The sequence below is a fragment of the Mirounga angustirostris genome, unplaced genomic scaffold (genome assembly GCF_029215605.1).
Source record: "Mirounga angustirostris isolate CCGP_5_RB_7025 unplaced genomic scaffold, mMirAng1.0.hap1 SCAF_13, whole genome shotgun sequence".
In the NCBI taxonomy this organism is placed as follows: domain Eukaryota; kingdom Metazoa; phylum Chordata; class Mammalia; order Carnivora; family Phocidae; genus Mirounga; species Mirounga angustirostris.
Genome location: NW_026991721.1, coordinates 7264120 through 7281636, shown reverse-complemented (window position 1 = coordinate 7281636; position 17517 = coordinate 7264120). Strand labels below are relative to the sequence as shown.

Genomic DNA, 17517 nt, shown 5'->3' with positions numbered 1-17517 from the left:
GGGTGGGGTGGGGGGTTGGGGACACGACAACAGCTGTTCCTCAGAAGCAGGCACTGCTCAGAGGGCAGACCAGTCACAGCTTTATTAGTGACAGAGGGATCCCAGTTCAGCCAGGGAGTTCCTCGATGAGAATTCTTGGAGCAGGTGGCAGGGAGCCTCCCCAAAGCCGCTCCAACTCCCCGGTGAGGGCTGCCACCTCCTCGGCCACCACAGCGTGGGCTCGATGGGCCCGGGCACAGTCCAGAGCCAGGGGTGTGAGGGCCAGCTCATTTTCATTGGTCCAAGCCAGTAGGAACTGGCACTTCTTCCGCGCCCGGTAGAGGCGATCTCGCTCTTCCGTGGCCACAGCTTGCTTCCGGGCCCGGCCCAGCGTCCGCGCCAGGTGCCCCAGTGCTGCCAGCGTGTAGCCTTTCTGGTCGGCCGGGCCTTCGCCCATGAGGATGCGGGCGGCTTCGCGCATGGCACCCCGTGTGCCCAGGGGCCCAGGCGGATGCTCGCCTGCTTCGAGCACCTGGGCGGCGGCCTGCAGGGCTTCCTCGGCAGAGGCGAAGACCTGCTGCGCACCCAGGGCTCCGGAAACGCCGAGCAGCGTGGCACAGAAGTCGGAGAGCAGCGCATCGTCGCCGCCGTGATACAAGGCAAGAGTGTGCGCGTAGGAGAACAGCACGTTGGGCAGCTGGAAGCGCACGAGCGGCGAGGCCGGGCTGCGGCTCAGGCTGGCCAGCGTGGGGATCCGGGTGGGCACGGCGGGCGCGCGGGCCTCGGGAGCGTCTTCGAGAAACGGCTCGGCGGCGGCCTCCTTCACGGGTTCCGGTGACGTCCTCGCGGGGGTGGGCTCCCGCTCCGCAGGGTCATGGTCCGCAGCATCATCCACCTCCTCCAGAAGCCGCGACCCGGCCCCGCGGCCCCACCACCACGGCCGCCACGGGGGCAGCAGCCGCCCGGCCTCGCCACGGCTCAGCAGCCGCTCGAAGGCCGCCTTCTCGGCGGGGGCCAGCAGCTCCCAGAGCCTGGTGAAGCCGCCTGGCGCCGGGCCAGGCCTGAGGCCGGCGTCCTCGGGGTCGTCCTCGGTCTCGCGTTGCTCTCGCAGCCGCCGTAGGGCGCTGGCCAGGCGGCTGGGCGAGGCGCTGCGGCCGCGGAGCTCTCCCAGCACCTGGTCCCGGTAGAAGGCTTCGGCGCAGGTGCCATGCGCCCGGTAGCAGCGCAGCGAGCAGTAGGGCACATTACAGCGAGGGCAGGTGTAGCGCGCGGGCTGGGCCTCCCCGGCCGGGCAAAAACCACAGGGCCCGGCCGGCTCCATGGCAACTGGCGCCCCGCGCCACTTGAGAACGCTCACAGGCAGCGCTGGGCAACTTCCGGTGCTAATCGGTTACTTCCGCCTCCTTGCGAGGCCAACGGAGCGTACTCAAAGCTCCCGAGGACTCTCGGCAACTTCCGCCCACACTCGGAAGCTAAGCCCCACCCCTCTGTCAAATGGCGCTTGAGCAGGCGCAGGAGCGGGTCGGGACGCACAGGCCCCGCCCTGCGCGGTGAGCGAGGGAGGGCGAGTGCACCAGGCCGGTGCTCCGCTGGTACCAGCTCGCCCCCTAGTGGTTCCCTTTTTAGCACGATAGAGCCTCCTGGCGGAAATCGATCTTTGAGAAGCACCTACTCTAGGCCCCTAATTGCGCCAGGCCCATGGGGGATGAGATGCATCCCTGCACTGGAAGGGCAGTCATTCTACTAGGGGACACAGACAAAGGGGAGTGTAGAAAAAGGGTGAAGATGGACTACTTGGCCTAGTCTCTGTTTATGTGTGTGTTGGAGGCATTTCCCCTCTTGAGAAGAAAGCAACGTTTAACAGATATGTTATAATATAACAGATATTATTTCCCCTCCAAATCTATGGTTCATCCAACTTTAAGGTGAAGAATCCATACTAGGTGCCAAAACACATCGAGAAGCAGAGATGGGATCCCTGTCCTAATGAGCTTGGTTTGTGGTAGAGTGGGGTGATAACCCCCACACACCATGCCAAGGGCCCCAAGGACTTGATCCATGGCACCCATACTGGTTCTTTAGACCCACCCCCAGTTAAGTTTCGCTTTCACAATACCTTGTATTTATATCCGTATGGATCATCTACTTCCCTATCAAGATCTGGATGGATTTGATGACCTTTTAAGTCCGCTCATTTTTTACATCCCCATTACTACCAGTAGTCTCAGCTACTAGTCCCTTAACTGGTTCCCTTTCTTGCCAGTTGTCCAGAAAAACCAGCCAAAGCACTGGATCACAAGTCAGATCACATCAGGCCCTTGCTTAAACCCTTCCTTGTACTTGGTGACCCTCCACTGCACTTGGACTCAAACCTAAACTCCTGTCCAGGTTTGACAAAACCACACAGCTCTGCACACAGTTCTCTGGGCTGGACCTCTTTCGTCATCTATTTGATAGGTTTCAGGCTTCACACATCCCATTTTTAGAGACCTTCCCTAGGATATTATGTCCACCCCCAACCACCCCTCTTTCATTACAACACCCTGCTTACTTTCTTTGAGGCTCTAACACTTAACTAGCTTCTGCACTTAAACCACAAGAATCAAAACACCTAGAAAGGAGGTGACCGTCATTTTCTTAAAAGATTACTAGAGATAAAAATAGCCTATATGTTTGCACACTATGTGGCAGGTGCTGATCTAAGAACTTCACATCCTTTATTTATTCTTCGCAGCAACTCTCAAAAACATGGCAGAAATTAAATAATTTGAAGGTTGGAAGTGAGAAAATAAATGAAGCAAGAATTCAAACTTTTTTAAAAGGCAGTCCAAGTCTAGATCCAAGGTCTTTACTTCATGTTATACTGTTTTCCAAGAACCAGCAGGTTCAAAAACCTTCGCAAAATGAGTGGGTACCCATGTTGCCAGGGGAATCTCGAATCAGTCCCAGAGAATTCCACTCCTAGGAACACTCAATCAACCAACCCACCAACCTGAGCTACGATTAGGTTAAGGTACAAACAAGGTTACCACAGTGCCAATGTAATCAGGCAGTGCTTTCTGTAGGGCCACTTTTAGGCAACAGGCTTGGGCAATGGAAGACCGAGTAAGGTAGAAGGGCCCATAGCAACCACCCGGCTGAACGCAAACAGGTCCATCAGGAAACCCACCTCAGAACAGCCGTAAGCCCTTGCTGACCAATGGGCTGCTTACAACCAGGCACAGGAACTAAAAAAAAGTAAAGTTCCACATGTTCCCCTACCTCCTCCCCCTCCCCCTTAACTACAGGCCCCCCACCACTGCCTCCTGGCACAGTCTCTCCTCTGCTCCCTTGCAGTGTATTCAATAAACTTCCATCTCCTCTGTTCTGCCTTGGGTGAATTCTTTCAGGGCCAGCACCGCTGACCTCCCAATAGGGTCGCCCCACTTTCCAGAGTAGGGACATACTAGCCCCCTGCCCTGGACTCCACTAAGGCCATAGCTGGTCCCAAGTTCAGGAAAGGTTCGACTGGCCTTCCCTGATACATCTTCTTCTCACACTTCTCTACTGATGCCTACTGATCCTCCCACAGAGAATTCTCATCTTCTCTGTTTAAAGAACAAGAACGAGGCGCCAGGGTGGCTTATTCGGTTAAAGGTCTGACTCTTGGGTTTCAGCTCAGATCTTTGAGCTGGAGCCCTGTGTGGAACCCCATGCTCAGTGGAGGGCCTGCTAAGATTCTCTTCCTCTGCCCCTCCCCCACTCTCTCTCAAATAAATAAATCTTAAAAAAAAAAAAAAAAGGAACAAAAACAAAAAAGGATTTGGGAGAATTATCAAGTTATTTGGAGTGGGAAATTTCCCCAACTCTCCATCTGAAGAGTTACCATCTGGGGTTACCAATTTTCATAGTAAGCCTTTTCTTGTAGTTTACCATGCCTTCCCCATGCCAGCTGAGAGCCCCTGCCTCTTCCAACCTGACTGTGTCAAGAAACCAGAACCAGGCCTCACTGTTCCAATGAACACACCACCAGCCCTAGAAGCTGTGTATCTTCCCGAGGCCCTGCACGTGAAGATGAAACAGTGAGATGACTGAACTATGTGGCTTTATTGGGGAAAGCCAGGATTACAATGGACTTAAGAGTTGGCATTGGGGCCCTTCTTCTTGCCAAAAGTGGGCACAACGTTGACAAAGCGCCTGTTGTACTGCATCCGCCGTTTGGCTCGGCCTGTCTTCTTCTTCTTTTTCTCCTGTTTGGCCACCTGGGAAAAGGGAGGGATGATAAGACCTTCCACGCCTTCCCTCAGTCTTAACTCCAGGCAGGGAGAAGGCAAACAGAGGAAAGACCAAAGGTCTTGGCTTAGCTTAAAAACAAACAAAACAAAACCTGCACACAGAAAAACAAAAACCCAAAGTCTAAACACCACCACAAATACTCTCACCTACCTTGGGAGTCTGCCCTCTTACTTTCCCAGCACGGGCCAGAGAGCCATGGACTTTACCTGCGGTGGGAAAGGAGGTCAGAAGACAGGAGAGCAAGAAGGCCCCACCCAGTAGAATCCCTTCTCCCTCAACTCAAGCCTTTGAAGATAAACAGGGACCAACAGGGAATGAAAACAAAGTTACAGAGATATGACCTCTGACCCAAGAGTGTTTATTTAGTATGGTATGTTCCAGGGTTTCACGTCAGGATTTTCCAGCCCCTGACTTTAAACAAGAAGGAAGAGTACCTGGAGAATCCAGTCTAGTCAAGGGACTAGTAAATAACTGTCTCTGGCTTGATCTTAGTGACCAAACAAGGGACTAGTAAATAACTGAAACCGAACGAGGCTGTGGCTCAGTCTCCCATGGACCTCTTAATGAACAAGGTAAGCACGAAGAACCACCCTGGGTTGAGGACACTGAACTTCACACCCCACCCTCATTAGGAGTTTACAAACATTTCAAAGAACAGTGCTCCCCAACTCACCTCCGAGCATGCGGCCGGCTACTTCCAAGGTGGTCAGAGCCTCCACTCCACACTGACCTAGGGTAGCCTCATCCTCCAGGGGCGTGCCTGCCAGGAGCACGACTTGATCTTCTGGCGCGATGCCCTCCAGGGAGGCTACATGAGCCTCGGGGAAAAATAAGACTCATCAGCGTTTCCGCGGGGAGATGGAGACTGAAGAACACAAGAGGACGGGGCCCAGGAAGCACCACGCAGCCTTACCTTGATCTGGGCGACCGTCTCCTGGCCGGTCACCTCGAGGGTGTGTAGCTCCTGGGCGCGGACAAAGAGCTGCATGTCGGCGACTGAAGAAAGAGAGACTCGTAAGAGAAGAATGCTCTGGGAGAGAGGGGGGTCGGGGGAAGGTAGCGGGCCGGCACCGATCGCGCTGGGATACAGGTGGTCGTGGGATGTCACGTGGGTTAAGGCCGGGCCTGCTGGGGGGGGGGGGGTCGGCTGGGGACCGGGAGCTGGCCCTCAGAACACATCCTCTCCCTCTATTTTTCCCGCGCTCTCTGGCTTCGCGGCCAACCTGCTAATAGGCCCTCCAGATCCAGCGGTGGCCCAAATCTTACCTGAACCGCGGGCACCGCAGCCACTACCGCGAAGATGGAGTCGAGAAAGAGGAAGGAGCAAGGGCGCGCACGTCCTCACCGCCTGCTGCGTGCCACGTCACTGCTGGGCGACCGCTGGAGCCCTTGGTGTTTGTACCGCCCACGGCAGTCCTAGCTCCGCCTCTTTACGCTTTGCGCAGGCGTTCTTTCGGTCCCGGGCGCGCCCAGGAAGGGGCGGGATCTGGCCGGTTGTACGCGCAGAAGGCCCGTGTACGGGAGCAGTTCAAGATGGCAGCGGCCATGTTCCGGGCTACGCTGAGAGGGTGGAGAACCGGCGTCCAGCCGGGCTGCGGGCTACGGCGGCTGGTGAGAACGCTGAGCCTGGAGGTGTGGGAGGAGGGCTGCGTTGAATCTCGTTGTCGTTCCTGTAACCCTGGAGCTCAGATACAAGATAGAAACAAGGTTCAAGGCCTGCAGGGCGCCTCGGTGTGTGGGGCTTAGAACCTGATTGGTGGATAACTTGGGTTAGTCAGAACTGGGAGGGGCTGCACATCGACTCCTGCCGATTTTTTAAAAGGGATACCGTTCCACGAGGTAGGGGGTCGGCCCCAGATCATTGGTGACACGAATGGGAACCTAGAGTTCATGATATACAGGTCCCTTCGTTCTCCTTCCCTCTTCTCGTAACCCCGGGGCCTATCAGGACTCCAGGGTATCTGTTGGGAGAAGTGTCCAAGAAGGATCTTTAGGCTGGAGGATGGGAGGACAGATTGCAGAGAGTTACTCTAGGTAGATTGTTTATTATTGTCTTAATTTTTCTCAGATGGAAAAAGGGGGTAATAAAATACCTAGCCTGTGTCATTGTAAGAATTAAGTCAAAACAATACCCGTAATACATTTAGTCCAGTGCCTGGCGGTGTTTATATGAGGCCAAAATGTTCCAGGTAAGCGAGGGTCACATCGGATGATGTGAGTGGATTATCACGATTGCTGAAAGTGCCTAATCCAGAACTACAATATTTCAATAGAATGTTTAGAGGAAACTTTAAAATACTGAAAAAGACTATGTCAGTCAGACAGTAAATTGACTTTGGCTTTTAAGTCCCACAGAAATCCCAAGAGATGGGAGCCCTTCAGAGTGCCTGAATTGCTTTTCCAGACTCACCTCTACCCTGGCAAACTGAAGTCTGGGGCTTTCATATCTCCAGGCTTTTATTTAGCCATGCTTTGCACCTGTGGCGTTTCCTTTTTTTTACTTAAGTTCTGCCTCTCCTTTGTTGGGTGGGTGTGTAGTGGGTGGGCTGATGGGAACCGTGGTTGTTTTTGTTTTTGGCCTCAGAGTCAGACCCAGGAGCCTCCTGATTACCCCAGCTTTGTGGAGTCTGTGGATGAATACCAGTTTGTCGAACGCCTCTTACCCCCTACCAGCATCCCAAAGCCCCCAAAGCATGAACACTATCCCACTCCCAGTGGTTGGCAGCCACCCAGAGGTGAGCTGGGCGATGGGGATGGCTTGAGGTTTACAGAGGGGAATCTCCCGCTCCCTAGTGGTCTACCTCCCCAGTTGAGGCTCTGGATTCCCCAGTGGGCTCAGGACTTGTGTGGAGGTCTGTCAGGGCTTAGCATCTGTCTCATGTTCAAGGAAGGGCCTGGGAATGCAGCCCTGTTTTACTGGTACCCATCCATCCACACTGTTGGGATGAGGTCTTCCCATTCAGGAAAAGTGAAGCATAGAAGACCTAAGAGCTGGGACCCCCACTCCCACTCGAGTAAGTCTTGTACCATAATTGAGAGCACAGCTTCGTAGTTGGGCAGTTCTGGGTTCCAATTTGGCTCTGCTGTTCGTTGCCAGTGTGATCATGAGTTAGTCACTTAGCTTCTCCCATCTTCAGTTTCAGCAAAATGGAGATAATCTGCTCAGTACATAAAGCACTCAGCACAGAGCCCAGCATGTGGTAGGTAGGTGTTCAGTGCTGTAAATCCCCATTTCTTTGCGCCAGAGGTTGATATTAGCCTCCCTGACCCAGGGGAGAAGTGCAGGATTCGCCCCAGATCGGGACCTAAAGATCCAGGGAGGCATGGCCCTAACATCATTTCTTCTTGAGCACCTTCTGCTGCCAGGCCCTGTGCTGGGCCTGTGAGGTTACCAGGTCAAACCAGCTGGTCCTGGCTTAAATTTAGGGAAAGAGCAGGTCTTCTGACCTGAAATCTAGAGGTGGCTTTACCATTGGGTGCACTGAGTCTCCGTAGACTGTGAGGGGAAGGGCATCGGCTAAGGTGGCATAAAGCCTGGGGAGATTTGGCTTCTCACCATTCTTCCATGTAACAGACCCCCCACCCAACCTGCCCTACTTTGTGCGGCGCTCTCGAATGCACAACATCCCTGTCTACAAGGACATCACACATGGCAACCGCCAGATGACTGTGATCCGAAAGGTGGAGGGGGACATCTGGGTAAGTGAGGGCATGGGTCAGGGGCTGATTCTAACCCTTTCAGGGCTGAAGGGATGGGAGTCTACTAGAGGGGATGGTCTGACCAGGCTTGATTTATCATCGTCCCCCTCTCCCTCCCCAGGCCCTGCAGAAGGATGTGGAAGATTTTCTGAGTCCACTGTTGGGGAAGACACCTGTCACCCAGATCAATGAGGTGACAGGTACCCTGCGGGTCAAGGGCTACTTTGACCAGCAGCTCAAAGCCTGGCTCTTGGAGAAGGGCTTCTGAGGCCCAGCTGAGCAGGCTGCATGATAGCATCCCCCACAGACTAGAGTCCAGGGGGTCTTGGGAGGATGGAGGTGGCTGTTGGAGCAACTGGGACAGGAGGTACAAATGCCAGGGCTAAGAGCTTGGACAGGGCAGAGTCAGGGCTAAAGGGCTTCAGAGCAGGCCTCGCTCACATTAAGGGGCAAACGGGACCCTCTCCACAGGTGCCAGCAGTGGGGGAGGGCTGCCTGACAGTGGAGACCCTGCCTTCATTGGAGCTTATTGGGCTCAGCTGTTCAAATTCTGGAGGTTGTTGACTGGTGAAAGTAATAGCCCAGCCCAGTTTAGGGGAGGGTAGCACAGGGCAAACACACTGAGTACATTTCTTCCTTGGCCCTCAGACCCTCACTGCTGCAGACATTCTCAAGCCCTTGCTCCAGGCCTGTGGAGAACCCAGAGGACTCAGGCCTGGGTCCCCGAGATCTTCAGTTCCAAGTGCAGGCATAGAAGGTCCATGTCAGCCCCTGGGCTCATTTCTTTTACCCATGGAGAAGTAGAAGGCCCAGTCACCTTGGCTCCATTCTAGGGAGAGTTGGGTCTGACTACATTTCTAGCTCTAAGAAGCTAAAGTGATTAGCTTGAGCTGGTCTTTCCACAAGGGGGTGCTCGGGAGCTCCCAGCAGTCCAGCACAGCCAGCCTTCCTTCCCAGCTTGCTGGCCTGGTATCAAGGCTGGACGGGAGCTTTGCAGGAAGAAAGGTGCTGGCCTTTTGTCCCTGCCATCCCGTCCCACCCCCAGCCAATGAACCTTCACACTTGCCCAGTTCTTGGGAGTTACAAAGGTCAGAGGCCTGAGTTCCCAGCCTCATCCCACCCTCCAACTAGTTAGGGACAGGGTTCAAAGCCTGGCTCCCCTACTTGTCCTCTGACCTAAGGTAGGGAACCTAACCTTTCTGGGGCTCAGTTTCTTCGTATGGAAAATGGGGATATCTTCATAATAATTTAATGACTTGTCTAAAGAAACCCACACCCCTGGGGATTCTCAAGTCGACAGCTTGAGCAAGAAAAAGAAGCCTGGCACACGGATCCTGTGACACCAGCTCCACCAGTCATTAATGCGAGTCTTTATTTGGCTGTATATACAATTTAAGCTATTAAAATTTGTACAATATTTACAAATTAAATAATCACCTGAAACTGTCTCCAGCAACTCTTGTAACACAGAACCGAGGGAAAAAAAGATGGGGGCAGGCAGGCCTCGGCTCCTGTGGTCCCTACCTGGCCCAGTGCCTTTTCTAAACTGGAAAGACCAGGAGCCTGACATTCTTGCTCCTCTTTCCTAGGGTCAAGCACTCAAGTTCAAAGACAAAATTTAAGCCAAAAGACAAGAGCAAGGAAGTAGTTACAATTCTTCTAAATTCAAGAGAAGTTCTGTAAGTTGAGAAGTGGCCTTCCCCAGATTCTGGGGCTTGCAGTGGTTCAGGAGCAGACACACGAGCCCTCAGCCTGGCGTAAGGCTGGGCAGTGGTTGCTGGGTGAGACCAGGAATGGTCTCACTTGATAGACAAACTGCAGGGAGAGGGGGACCTGAGGGGAGGGGCAGGGCACCTTGTGCTGCCCCCCTGCTCCTCTACCCCCAGGCACTCCTTTCCCTGAGCTGTGCGATTGCCAATAAGACGCAGAAACAACACAGGGCCTAAGGGACACAGCCACCATCACAGAGGATTCTAGGGAGTTTAGGGTAAGAAAAGGGACAGCAGTACCAGTCTTGATGGGTGGTCCAGGGAGCAAGTTCCTGGCCTGCCTCCAGCCCCTTAAGTTCACACATGGGATTGGGGAGCTAATACTGTTTAGCAGTGAAGCGATTTCACTCACACACACACAAGTGGGGCCTGGAGGGGCTGCCCCTTCTCCCAGAAACTGCGCCTCCTGCCTTCACGGCCCCAGCGGAACAGGCTGAAGGGTGGGAGAGAAAGGCTGGAACGGACCCGAGATCCCCATGGCTGCCCGGGTCGGAAGGGCTGGAGTCAACTGGGGCCTCAGGCGTCTTTCCACTTGGCCTAGGGGATGCCTCCTCCTTTGTCTCAGAGCTGGGGGGTCGTTACTCCCTGGTGCACATAGACAGGGAGCGGGCACTTGGTGGCAGGATGTGTTACAGCAAGGGCTGCTCAAGAGAGTGGAGGCAGGGGTAGGACTGGGGTAGTGTCAGTGGGCGACGGGGGACTCCAACTTTTGCAGGCGGCGGCGACGGAGCTCTGCTGCATCGGGCTCCCCATCCTCAGGCAGCTCCTCCATGCCAACTGACTCAGGAGCTGGGGACAGAGTTCAGAAGTGGAACCGAGAGAAGTTCCTTCCCCGCTCCCCGCCTCCCCCCAGGCTGACCGAGACTACCTGGAGGCTTTTCAGGCTCAGGGGCTGGTGGGGAGACTCCTGGGGGTGGGGTGGTGGTCTCAGAGCTGGAGATGCTGGTGGGGGGGGCAGCAGGGACAACTGCAGGGGCAGTCTCCTCAGTGGGGCTGACTGAGGTGGCAGGCCGGGGGGGCCTAGGAAGAGAAGAAGGAAGAGGCAGGTGAGGCCCTGACATCCTGGCACGATTGGGCAGATTCTTCTGCCCCTTGGGAGCCTTGCAGGGTAGCGTCAGCGCTGACGTCCGTCTGCAGCCTGAGTTAGCAGCAGACACAGGCGAACATGTGCTGCGGGAGTCCTCACGGGTCCATACCACAGATAGGCTGTAAGTCAGTGGCCGGCGCGAACTGTCGGCCTTGCTCACTCTGACACTGCATTCTCTAGTGGGTGCCAGGCTCCTTATGGGGCACCTGAAGGCTTTGCACTGAATAAAACTGCACTCAGATCTCAGACTCCAGCTCCCCTCCACGCCTGTGCGGTCACTGCTGTGTGCCAGGCACTCTGTGCACGTGACCTGTGGACGGGACTTAGAACCCTTCTATTCAAAAAAGGTGACGGTGGTCACCGAGCAAGTGAGTGGTGGGACCAGGACTTGAACTTAGGCCAGGCTGGCTCTGGGTGACTTTATTTGTTGACTCAAATCAGGGGTAGTGGTTCCCAGGCACATGGTCACCATATGTGAGAAGGGGATACATGATGAACTAAAGCCCTAGGAATTAGGAGTAATTTGATTTTAGAAAAACATAAAGGAACAAGATTCAAAGTCTCTAATCAACGTCAGTCCTCCTGAGACCCAGGCAGGCCTTCTTCAGCGAGAGGACAGAGGCCTCGAGAACCTGGAGATCCTACTATGCTACAGACAGGTCAGCCTGAGTTAACAGGCATCATGGGTGGCACAAGAGAAAAAGGCCAAGAACCCTGGCTGGGGGCCTTCTGTGGGCAGCTGCACGCTGCCGCCGCGCATCCCAGAACCCCACGCGGACTTACCCCAAGGAGGCGAGCACGGTGAGGTACTGGTTGATCTGCAGCATGGCGGCGTCCAGCAGCGTGTGGATGTTGCGCAGGCTCTGCAGCCGAGCCTCCAGGTGCTGTCGCTCGTGGCCTTCCAGAGCCCGCAGCTCCTCCGGGGTCAGCCCGGCAAAGCCCGCAGGGGGCACGGGCATTGGGGGGAAGGCTGGAGAGAGGCAGAGGCTCAGCCTGGGCCTGACACCCCCTACCTTCCAGATCAACCCCGAGTGTGGCTCAGCTTACCAAAAGGTGGAGGCAGCGGCATGCCCATCCAGGGGGGCGGGAAGGGGAAGCCCGGGGTGGGGCCAGCCTCAGGGGCCGGGGCGGAGCCAGGGCCGGGGGCCGAGGCAGAGGCTGCAGAAGCAGCAGCGCTGGCTGCTCCACTGGGCCGAGAAAGGGCTGCTGAAGAGTAAGAACAGGAAGATGGGGAGCGTTAAGAGGCCTCCGCTTCCATTCCTCCCACCCCTTGGCTGTGGCAGTCCCCAAAAGACTCACCTGCACTAGTGGATGGAGGGGCCACAGCCTCTCCTGAGCTGGGGGGAGGTGGGACAGGTGGGAAGGGGCCCATGGGGGGCCATAGCGGGAACATGCCTGGAGGAAAGGGAGGCAGGAGGCCCTGGGGGACTGCAGAGAGAGGACAGGGAGTGAGAAAAGGTCCAAAGTGAGATAGAGGCAAATCACACACGAGAGGCTGGCCGTTAGGAACTCTGTCCCTGCTCCCAGGGGCCGCTCTGAGCTCGGCACTGATGACACAAGATTACAACCCATTGATAGATTACAACCCATTGATGGCTCTTCCAATGACTCCCTTCCCCACCCGGACTGAGCTTCTGGAGGACAGGGAATCGGATTCATCTCAGTCTCCCATACCCGGCTCAGGACAAGTACTCAACAGGGTGTGTTGGACGGCCAAATGAGGGGGCCACTCACAGTTGGGGGGCTGCGGCAGGAGTGGTGGGGGGTGAGCGGCTGGCGGTGGCCCTTGATCCGCAGGTTCTGGGGGCGGTGGTGACTGGGTCGGCAGTGATGCCCGGAGGACATCCATACGGCAGGTAGGGCAGGTCTGCTGCCGCTGGAACCAGGAGCGCAGGCAGCTGGGGGGTCAAGACCAGGTGATGGTCAGCAGGTCCCTGGGGGCCTGCCTTCCAGAGCCTTTCCCCTCGTGTCAGGCCCCCCGGGGCCCCTCCCACCTGGTGTGGAAAATGTGGTTGCAGGGCAGCCTCTTGGCACCAGTCACCATCTCTTCTCGGCAGATGATGCAGACATTGTCCATTGCCTGGAGTTCCTCTGGGGTGGCATCTGGATACCTAGTTAGGACAGGCCAAGGATATGTCAAGACCAGAGGTGGAGACAGAACCTGGCGCAGAGCTTGGGACAGCAGCTGGACCGGCCCACTTACAGTGTGTTCATGTTGCGGATGGCTCGGCGAGACATGATGGCATCCGTCACAGCCTTCTTGAACTGCCTGAAAGGCCAGTTTCGGTGAAAGCGGGGTGAGGGGGGGTGAGGATCAGGTATGGGTCGGGGGCAGGACGGGCTGGGCTGGGCTTACCTCATGGCCAGGTACATAGGCCGGATGGCAAAGAGAGGGAAGGTGTGCACCTTGATCATGATAGTCATGAAGGCCATGTAGAGCAAAACCTTGATGAAGCCTGGAGGCAGGGGGAGGTGCAGAGAGCAGCAGTCACAGGGCCTGGGAGGCAGGGCCGGGGACGCTGGGCCAGGTCAGGGGAGGCCCAGGCTCTTCTCACCTGTAAACAGCTCCGTGTAGAGCATGTACACGGCCTTATTGTCCCAGGGGTTCTCGCTCTGGAGGTCCACAGAGTGCAGTACATACTTGATGAAGATGGTGAGCACCATAGTCATCAGGATGGCATACTGGGGGGGGGAGGGGGGGAGGGAGAGAACATAAGCACACAGCGCCCCCTGGCTGCAGTCACACTCTGCTGGTGCTGGGCGCGGGCTGGGACATGGCTGCATCCTCCCAGCTCCTCCTCGCCCTGGCTGGTGTCACTTCTGGCAACACCAGACCTCTCCAGCCCGGGTGGCCTGTCGAATGACAGAATTAACTGTCCCTTCGTAACGACATGGCTTTGCCGATGAAAAGATGCAGGTCAAGTGCCCAGCACAGGGTCTAGCGTACAAGTGAGCACCCAACCAGTGGGGACTCCTCCCCAGCAGTCCATCAAGCTAATTAGGTGTGCGTGTAGAAGGCGGGAGCTGACACTGACTGATGGCTGCTCCTTGGTGGCCCGCACAGGCCTGGCCCCAGAACAGGTGCTCAGTAAGGGCTGGTTGCGTTCTTCAAGCCCCGTTCGGTGCCACCTCAGGCTTGTCCTCCCAACCTCCCAAGCCAGTCTTACCTCAAAGCCAAACACCAGCTGCACAGAGGCCCCACGGGTCAGGATGCTGTGATAGGCATGGCTGACGAAGAGGAAGTCCAGGATACCCAGGAGGAACATAAGGGCTGTGGGGACCCCCAAATTGGGGGTTGGTGGGGTCAGCGCAGGGCCTGAGAGCCGCTTCCTGCTTTAAGACCCCTCCCTCCCCCCCTCAAGCCCACCATGGCCCTAGCCATCTAGTCAGGTGGCACACTCCACTGACCCCAGCCCCCTGGGAACTCCAGTTTTGCCTAGGAGGGTATTAGAGCGGCCCGAGCTCCAGGTGAGGAGGCCAAGAGCTAAGGGGCTGGGCAGCTGAGAAGCCCTGGAGTGGAACAGGGCAGAGATGATGCAAATTAACTTCCCAATTTATCTTTCCTGTACAGCTGTGGGTCAAGGGGGACGCCTGTGCTCTAGGGTACAGGACCACGGTTAGTGACTTGTCATGTTCCAATCGTCCACGGTGCCTCTTCTCCCTCCAGCTCCCTCCTCTCCCCTCCCATGGATCTCACTCACAGACAATGCGGCAGTGAAAGAGCCAGGAGATATTGGGGCTGCGTTCCATCTAAGGCAGAGCAGAAAGGGGGCCCATCAGGAAGGCTAGGGCTCACCCCACATCCCCAACCCAGCCTTCACTGCCCAAGCCTATCCACCAAGCCATTCCCTGGCTCCCATCTGCTTCAGAGAACCCCCTGACCCAACTCACAAAGTCCACACGGTCCTCAGCCAGCCAGTGAAAACACTTGAGGAAGAGAAGGAGAGTGAAGAGTGCAACAAAGCGGGGGCTGAAGTCGTCCCGAAAGACGGTGAAGGCCAGACAAGTCTCAGTGACAGCGTACCAGGAACGTTCCAGAAGGTGCTGGGGGGTGGACAAGGAATGATGAGGAACTCAAGACATTCAGCTTGCCCAGCTCCCTGCCCCTCACTTTTGGAGTCCTGAACATCTTACCTCCATCTCTGCTGCCCTCAACTGTCCAAAGAACACCTTGCCCATCACTTTGCCCAAGAGAAAGACAAGGACAAAGGCCTGGATGTAGAGGACCTAGGAGTGAGAAGAAGCTATGGTTTGAGGTCACTTTCTGCTCTGCTATGTCTGGGGCTCATCATTCGGGAACCTCCCTATGTCCCCATCCCAATTAATTCAAAGTTTGGCAGCTAGTGGACTACTTGGCTTCTCTCCTACTTACCTGACCTCTAGCTCCGCCCCTGCCTCAAGCAGACTCCTCCTCCCCGCCCAGGGAGCTCCCCCCGACCCTGAGCCCCGAACTCACTGCCATGCTGGGGCTGGACTTGGTCAAGTACACCACAGTGGGGTAGAACTGGTGCTTGAGGTAGTAGGCATGAGCCACCACGGCCCCGGTCAGCGCCAGGCTGGCCGCCATCATCACTGCGGTGCGGAACATTGCCCTGGCCTGGAGACCTGTGCGGGGAAGGGAAGGACCTGTGTGATGTGCACCCTGTGCAAACCTAGCACAGTGCCCGACACGCGGTGTCACCAAATGGGGGGGGGGGGAACAAAGCCCGCTTCACCTCACCCTCACAATCATGACGTCAAGAATAGCATACGCTTCCCCAATTTGCAAATAAGAAAATGGAGGCTCACAGGGGTTAAGCGAGCCCACTGACGCAAGGCCTGGAGCCTGGGTCAGTCTTGTTTCAAATCTAGGGCTTTCCACGCCGCCTGCCAAGCCGCCGCCTCTAGGGAGGCAGGAGGAGAGGCAACCGTGCTGGAGGAGGGGGGAACCACTACCACGGCCTCTGAAGTGAAGATGATGGGGAGGATGCAAACGCAGAAACCTCCAGAAGCAGGAACGTGCCGTCTGGACTGGGAGAAGCCAGGCGCTGGGGGGCGCAGCCGGGCAAGCGACAGCGCCGGTGACAGCTCGGCCAGGGTGGGCAGCTGCGACGCGCGCCCCGCGGGAGAGGGCGGGGTACGTCAGCCTGGAACCCTGGCGTCCCCCAACCCCCAGGGCAGTGTCCACTCGGGGGCAGCGGAGAAACGGCCGATCGCCGGGATGCTGCGGCGGCACGGAGAGGGACCCGGGGCGCCCCCCGCACCTGTGATCGCCAGGAGCTGCGAGCGTCGCAGGCGGGGCCCAGCCTCTGGAGAGCGGCCGCGCGGGCGCCTGAGGTCTACGGCCAGCTGACAGCTGCGAGCGGGGCTGAGGGGCCGCGCCCACCCCGGAGCCCTCAAGGGGGGGGCCCAGGTCCCGACTCCCAACCACAACCCGGGCCCGACCCCGGCCGACTCACCAGGAGCCCAGCGCCGCGAGCCCGCTCGATCCCCGCGACTGCGGAGGCGGCTCGGGTTAACAACACTCCCCACCCCCTGCGAGCCGGAACTTCGGGGGTGAGACACCTCACTTCCGGCGGGGCTCAGTGTAGATCGTACCAAGTGCACCCTTTCTTTGGCCGCACCGCGCACCCTCCGTGTTGCCGGGAGCGGTGGCCCCACTACCGTATCTAGGCTTCGTGCCCACGGCCTGAGCAAGAGATGCGAGAGGTGGTCGGAGCGGAATAGGGCAGCCCGGCAGGTGGCTGGAGTCCCCCCGCCTATTGGTCCCAGATGGTATCGTCTCCGTCTCCAAGTGGACTCAACCCAGGGGAGGACTCAGGCTCTTAAGGCGGGGAGGAAGGTGGGGCTTTGTGCGGGCCGTACCACTTGGAGGGGGGGAGTGTGCAAGGGACAGACATTACGGGCTTAAGTGGAATAAAATGTTTTAGAGTCTCATTCCAGAAGATTTCAGAACAATTTGACAAATAAGATGCTTTCCTGGAGAACTAGATTCAGAAAAGAAAAATTTGCTCCTCCATGATTACCCCCAAATTGTATGGGAGTGTGTTGGGTCCCCGTGGCTGCTATTAATTGGCCGAGATAGAGTTACGCGGACCAATAAGAAAAAGGAAGGAAATTTGCTGGCCTATGGAAAGAGCAAAGCAGGTGAGCGGTTGCTAGGCACGAAAGGCAGCGTTGCCTAAGGTCTAGGTCCAACCCCAGTGGGCGGACAGCTGGCGGGGGGGGGGGGGTGGCGGCTACAGGCCGTGGGCGGGTGATCTGTGTCTGCGCAGGGGAACGTTTATTGCGCCACGAAAGGGAGGCGCAGGCTGGTGTGTCTAGGACTAAGAAGGCAGATCTTTAATACCGGCTAATCTTGGGGTAGTGTTCTGTGCAAAGGGACTGACTTCAGCTTCCCTGTGCCTACAGCTTTGCCCTCCTTGTATTATCCACTCCCCGGCCATAACCGCAGCTACCACTGGTCTTGGGCTGCCCAGTATTTACGTTTGTGTCTCAGTCGCAGCCAAGCCAGTCTGCTCATTCACAGAATGAAGCCAATACGCCCAATTTGTGTCTTGCATTTTTCTCTGTCTCATGTAGCAATCAATCACCAAAGTGTATGGGCTAGGAGGTGCTATGCTCATTTTGTACGTGGGACAATGGAGGTTCAGAGATTTAACAAGACCTGTTCTAGGATTGGCATCGGGTCTGTCTGACGCTAAATTCCCATCCTGTTGGCCTCAGCCA

General features: G+C 56.6%; 4 protein-coding genes across 7 annotated transcripts; 1 reads left to right on the top strand and 3 right to left on the bottom strand.

Annotated features, from left to right (window-relative positions):
* Window positions 1–64: 64 nt before the first annotated feature.
* ZNHIT2 (zinc finger HIT-type containing 2) lies at window positions 65–3898 on the bottom strand. The gene has a single exon (XM_045893326.3). It carries the CDS (start codon window positions 1298–1300, stop codon window positions 107–109), a length of 1194 nt encoding a protein of 397 aa, XP_045749282.1. The 5' UTR covers window positions 1301–3898; the 3' UTR covers window positions 65–106.
* A 148-nt stretch (window positions 3899–4046) lies between these two features.
* Window positions 4047–5662, bottom strand: FAU (FAU ubiquitin like and ribosomal protein S30 fusion). Of its 2 annotated transcripts, XM_045893328.3 has the most exons (5): window positions 5521–5662; window positions 5168–5250; window positions 4928–5072; window positions 4405–4460; window positions 4047–4220 (listed from the first exon to the last, which is right to left on the bottom strand). In XM_045893328.3, the coding sequence occupies exons 2-5, from the start codon at window positions 5240–5242 to the stop codon at window positions 4095–4097; spliced, it is 402 nt and encodes a 133-aa protein (XP_045749284.1). In that variant the 5' UTR covers window positions 5243–5250; window positions 5521–5662; the 3' UTR covers window positions 4047–4094. The 2 variants fall into 2 exon arrangements, with proteins under 2 accessions (XP_045749284.1, XP_064432276.1); XM_064576206.1 differs by lacking the exon at window positions 4405–4460.
* Window positions 5663–5732: 70 nt separating this feature from the next.
* Window positions 5733–9401, top strand: MRPL49 (mitochondrial ribosomal protein L49). Its single transcript, XM_045893327.3, has 4 exons — window positions 5733–5865; window positions 6839–6989; window positions 7829–7953; window positions 8075–9401. The coding sequence occupies exons 1-4, from the start codon at window positions 5788–5790 to the stop codon at window positions 8219–8221; spliced, it is 501 nt and encodes a 166-aa protein (XP_045749283.1). The 5' UTR covers window positions 5733–5787; the 3' UTR covers window positions 8222–9401.
* On the bottom strand, window positions 9309–16597 carry SYVN1 (synoviolin 1). 3 transcript variants are annotated; one of them, XM_045893322.3, is made up of 16 exons: window positions 16248–16597; window positions 15266–15414; window positions 14944–15036; window positions 14701–14853; window positions 14511–14559; window positions 13977–14080; window positions 13365–13491; window positions 13166–13265; window positions 13013–13078; window positions 12804–12920; window positions 12544–12707; window positions 12109–12237; window positions 11857–12015; window positions 11593–11779; window positions 10591–10742; window positions 9309–10511 (listed from the first exon to the last, which is right to left on the bottom strand). In XM_045893322.3, exons 2-16 carry the CDS (start codon window positions 15395–15397, stop codon window positions 10405–10407), a joined length of 1839 nt encoding a protein of 612 aa, XP_045749278.1. In that variant the 5' UTR covers window positions 15398–15414; window positions 16248–16597; the 3' UTR covers window positions 9309–10404. The 3 variants fall into 3 exon arrangements, with proteins under 3 accessions (XP_045749278.1, XP_045749280.1, XP_045749279.1); XM_045893324.3 differs by having other exon boundaries at window positions 11857–12012; XM_045893323.3 differs by lacking the exon at window positions 16248–16597 and adding an exon at window positions 16053–16232.
* Between the last annotated feature and the right edge of the window lie 920 nt (window positions 16598–17517).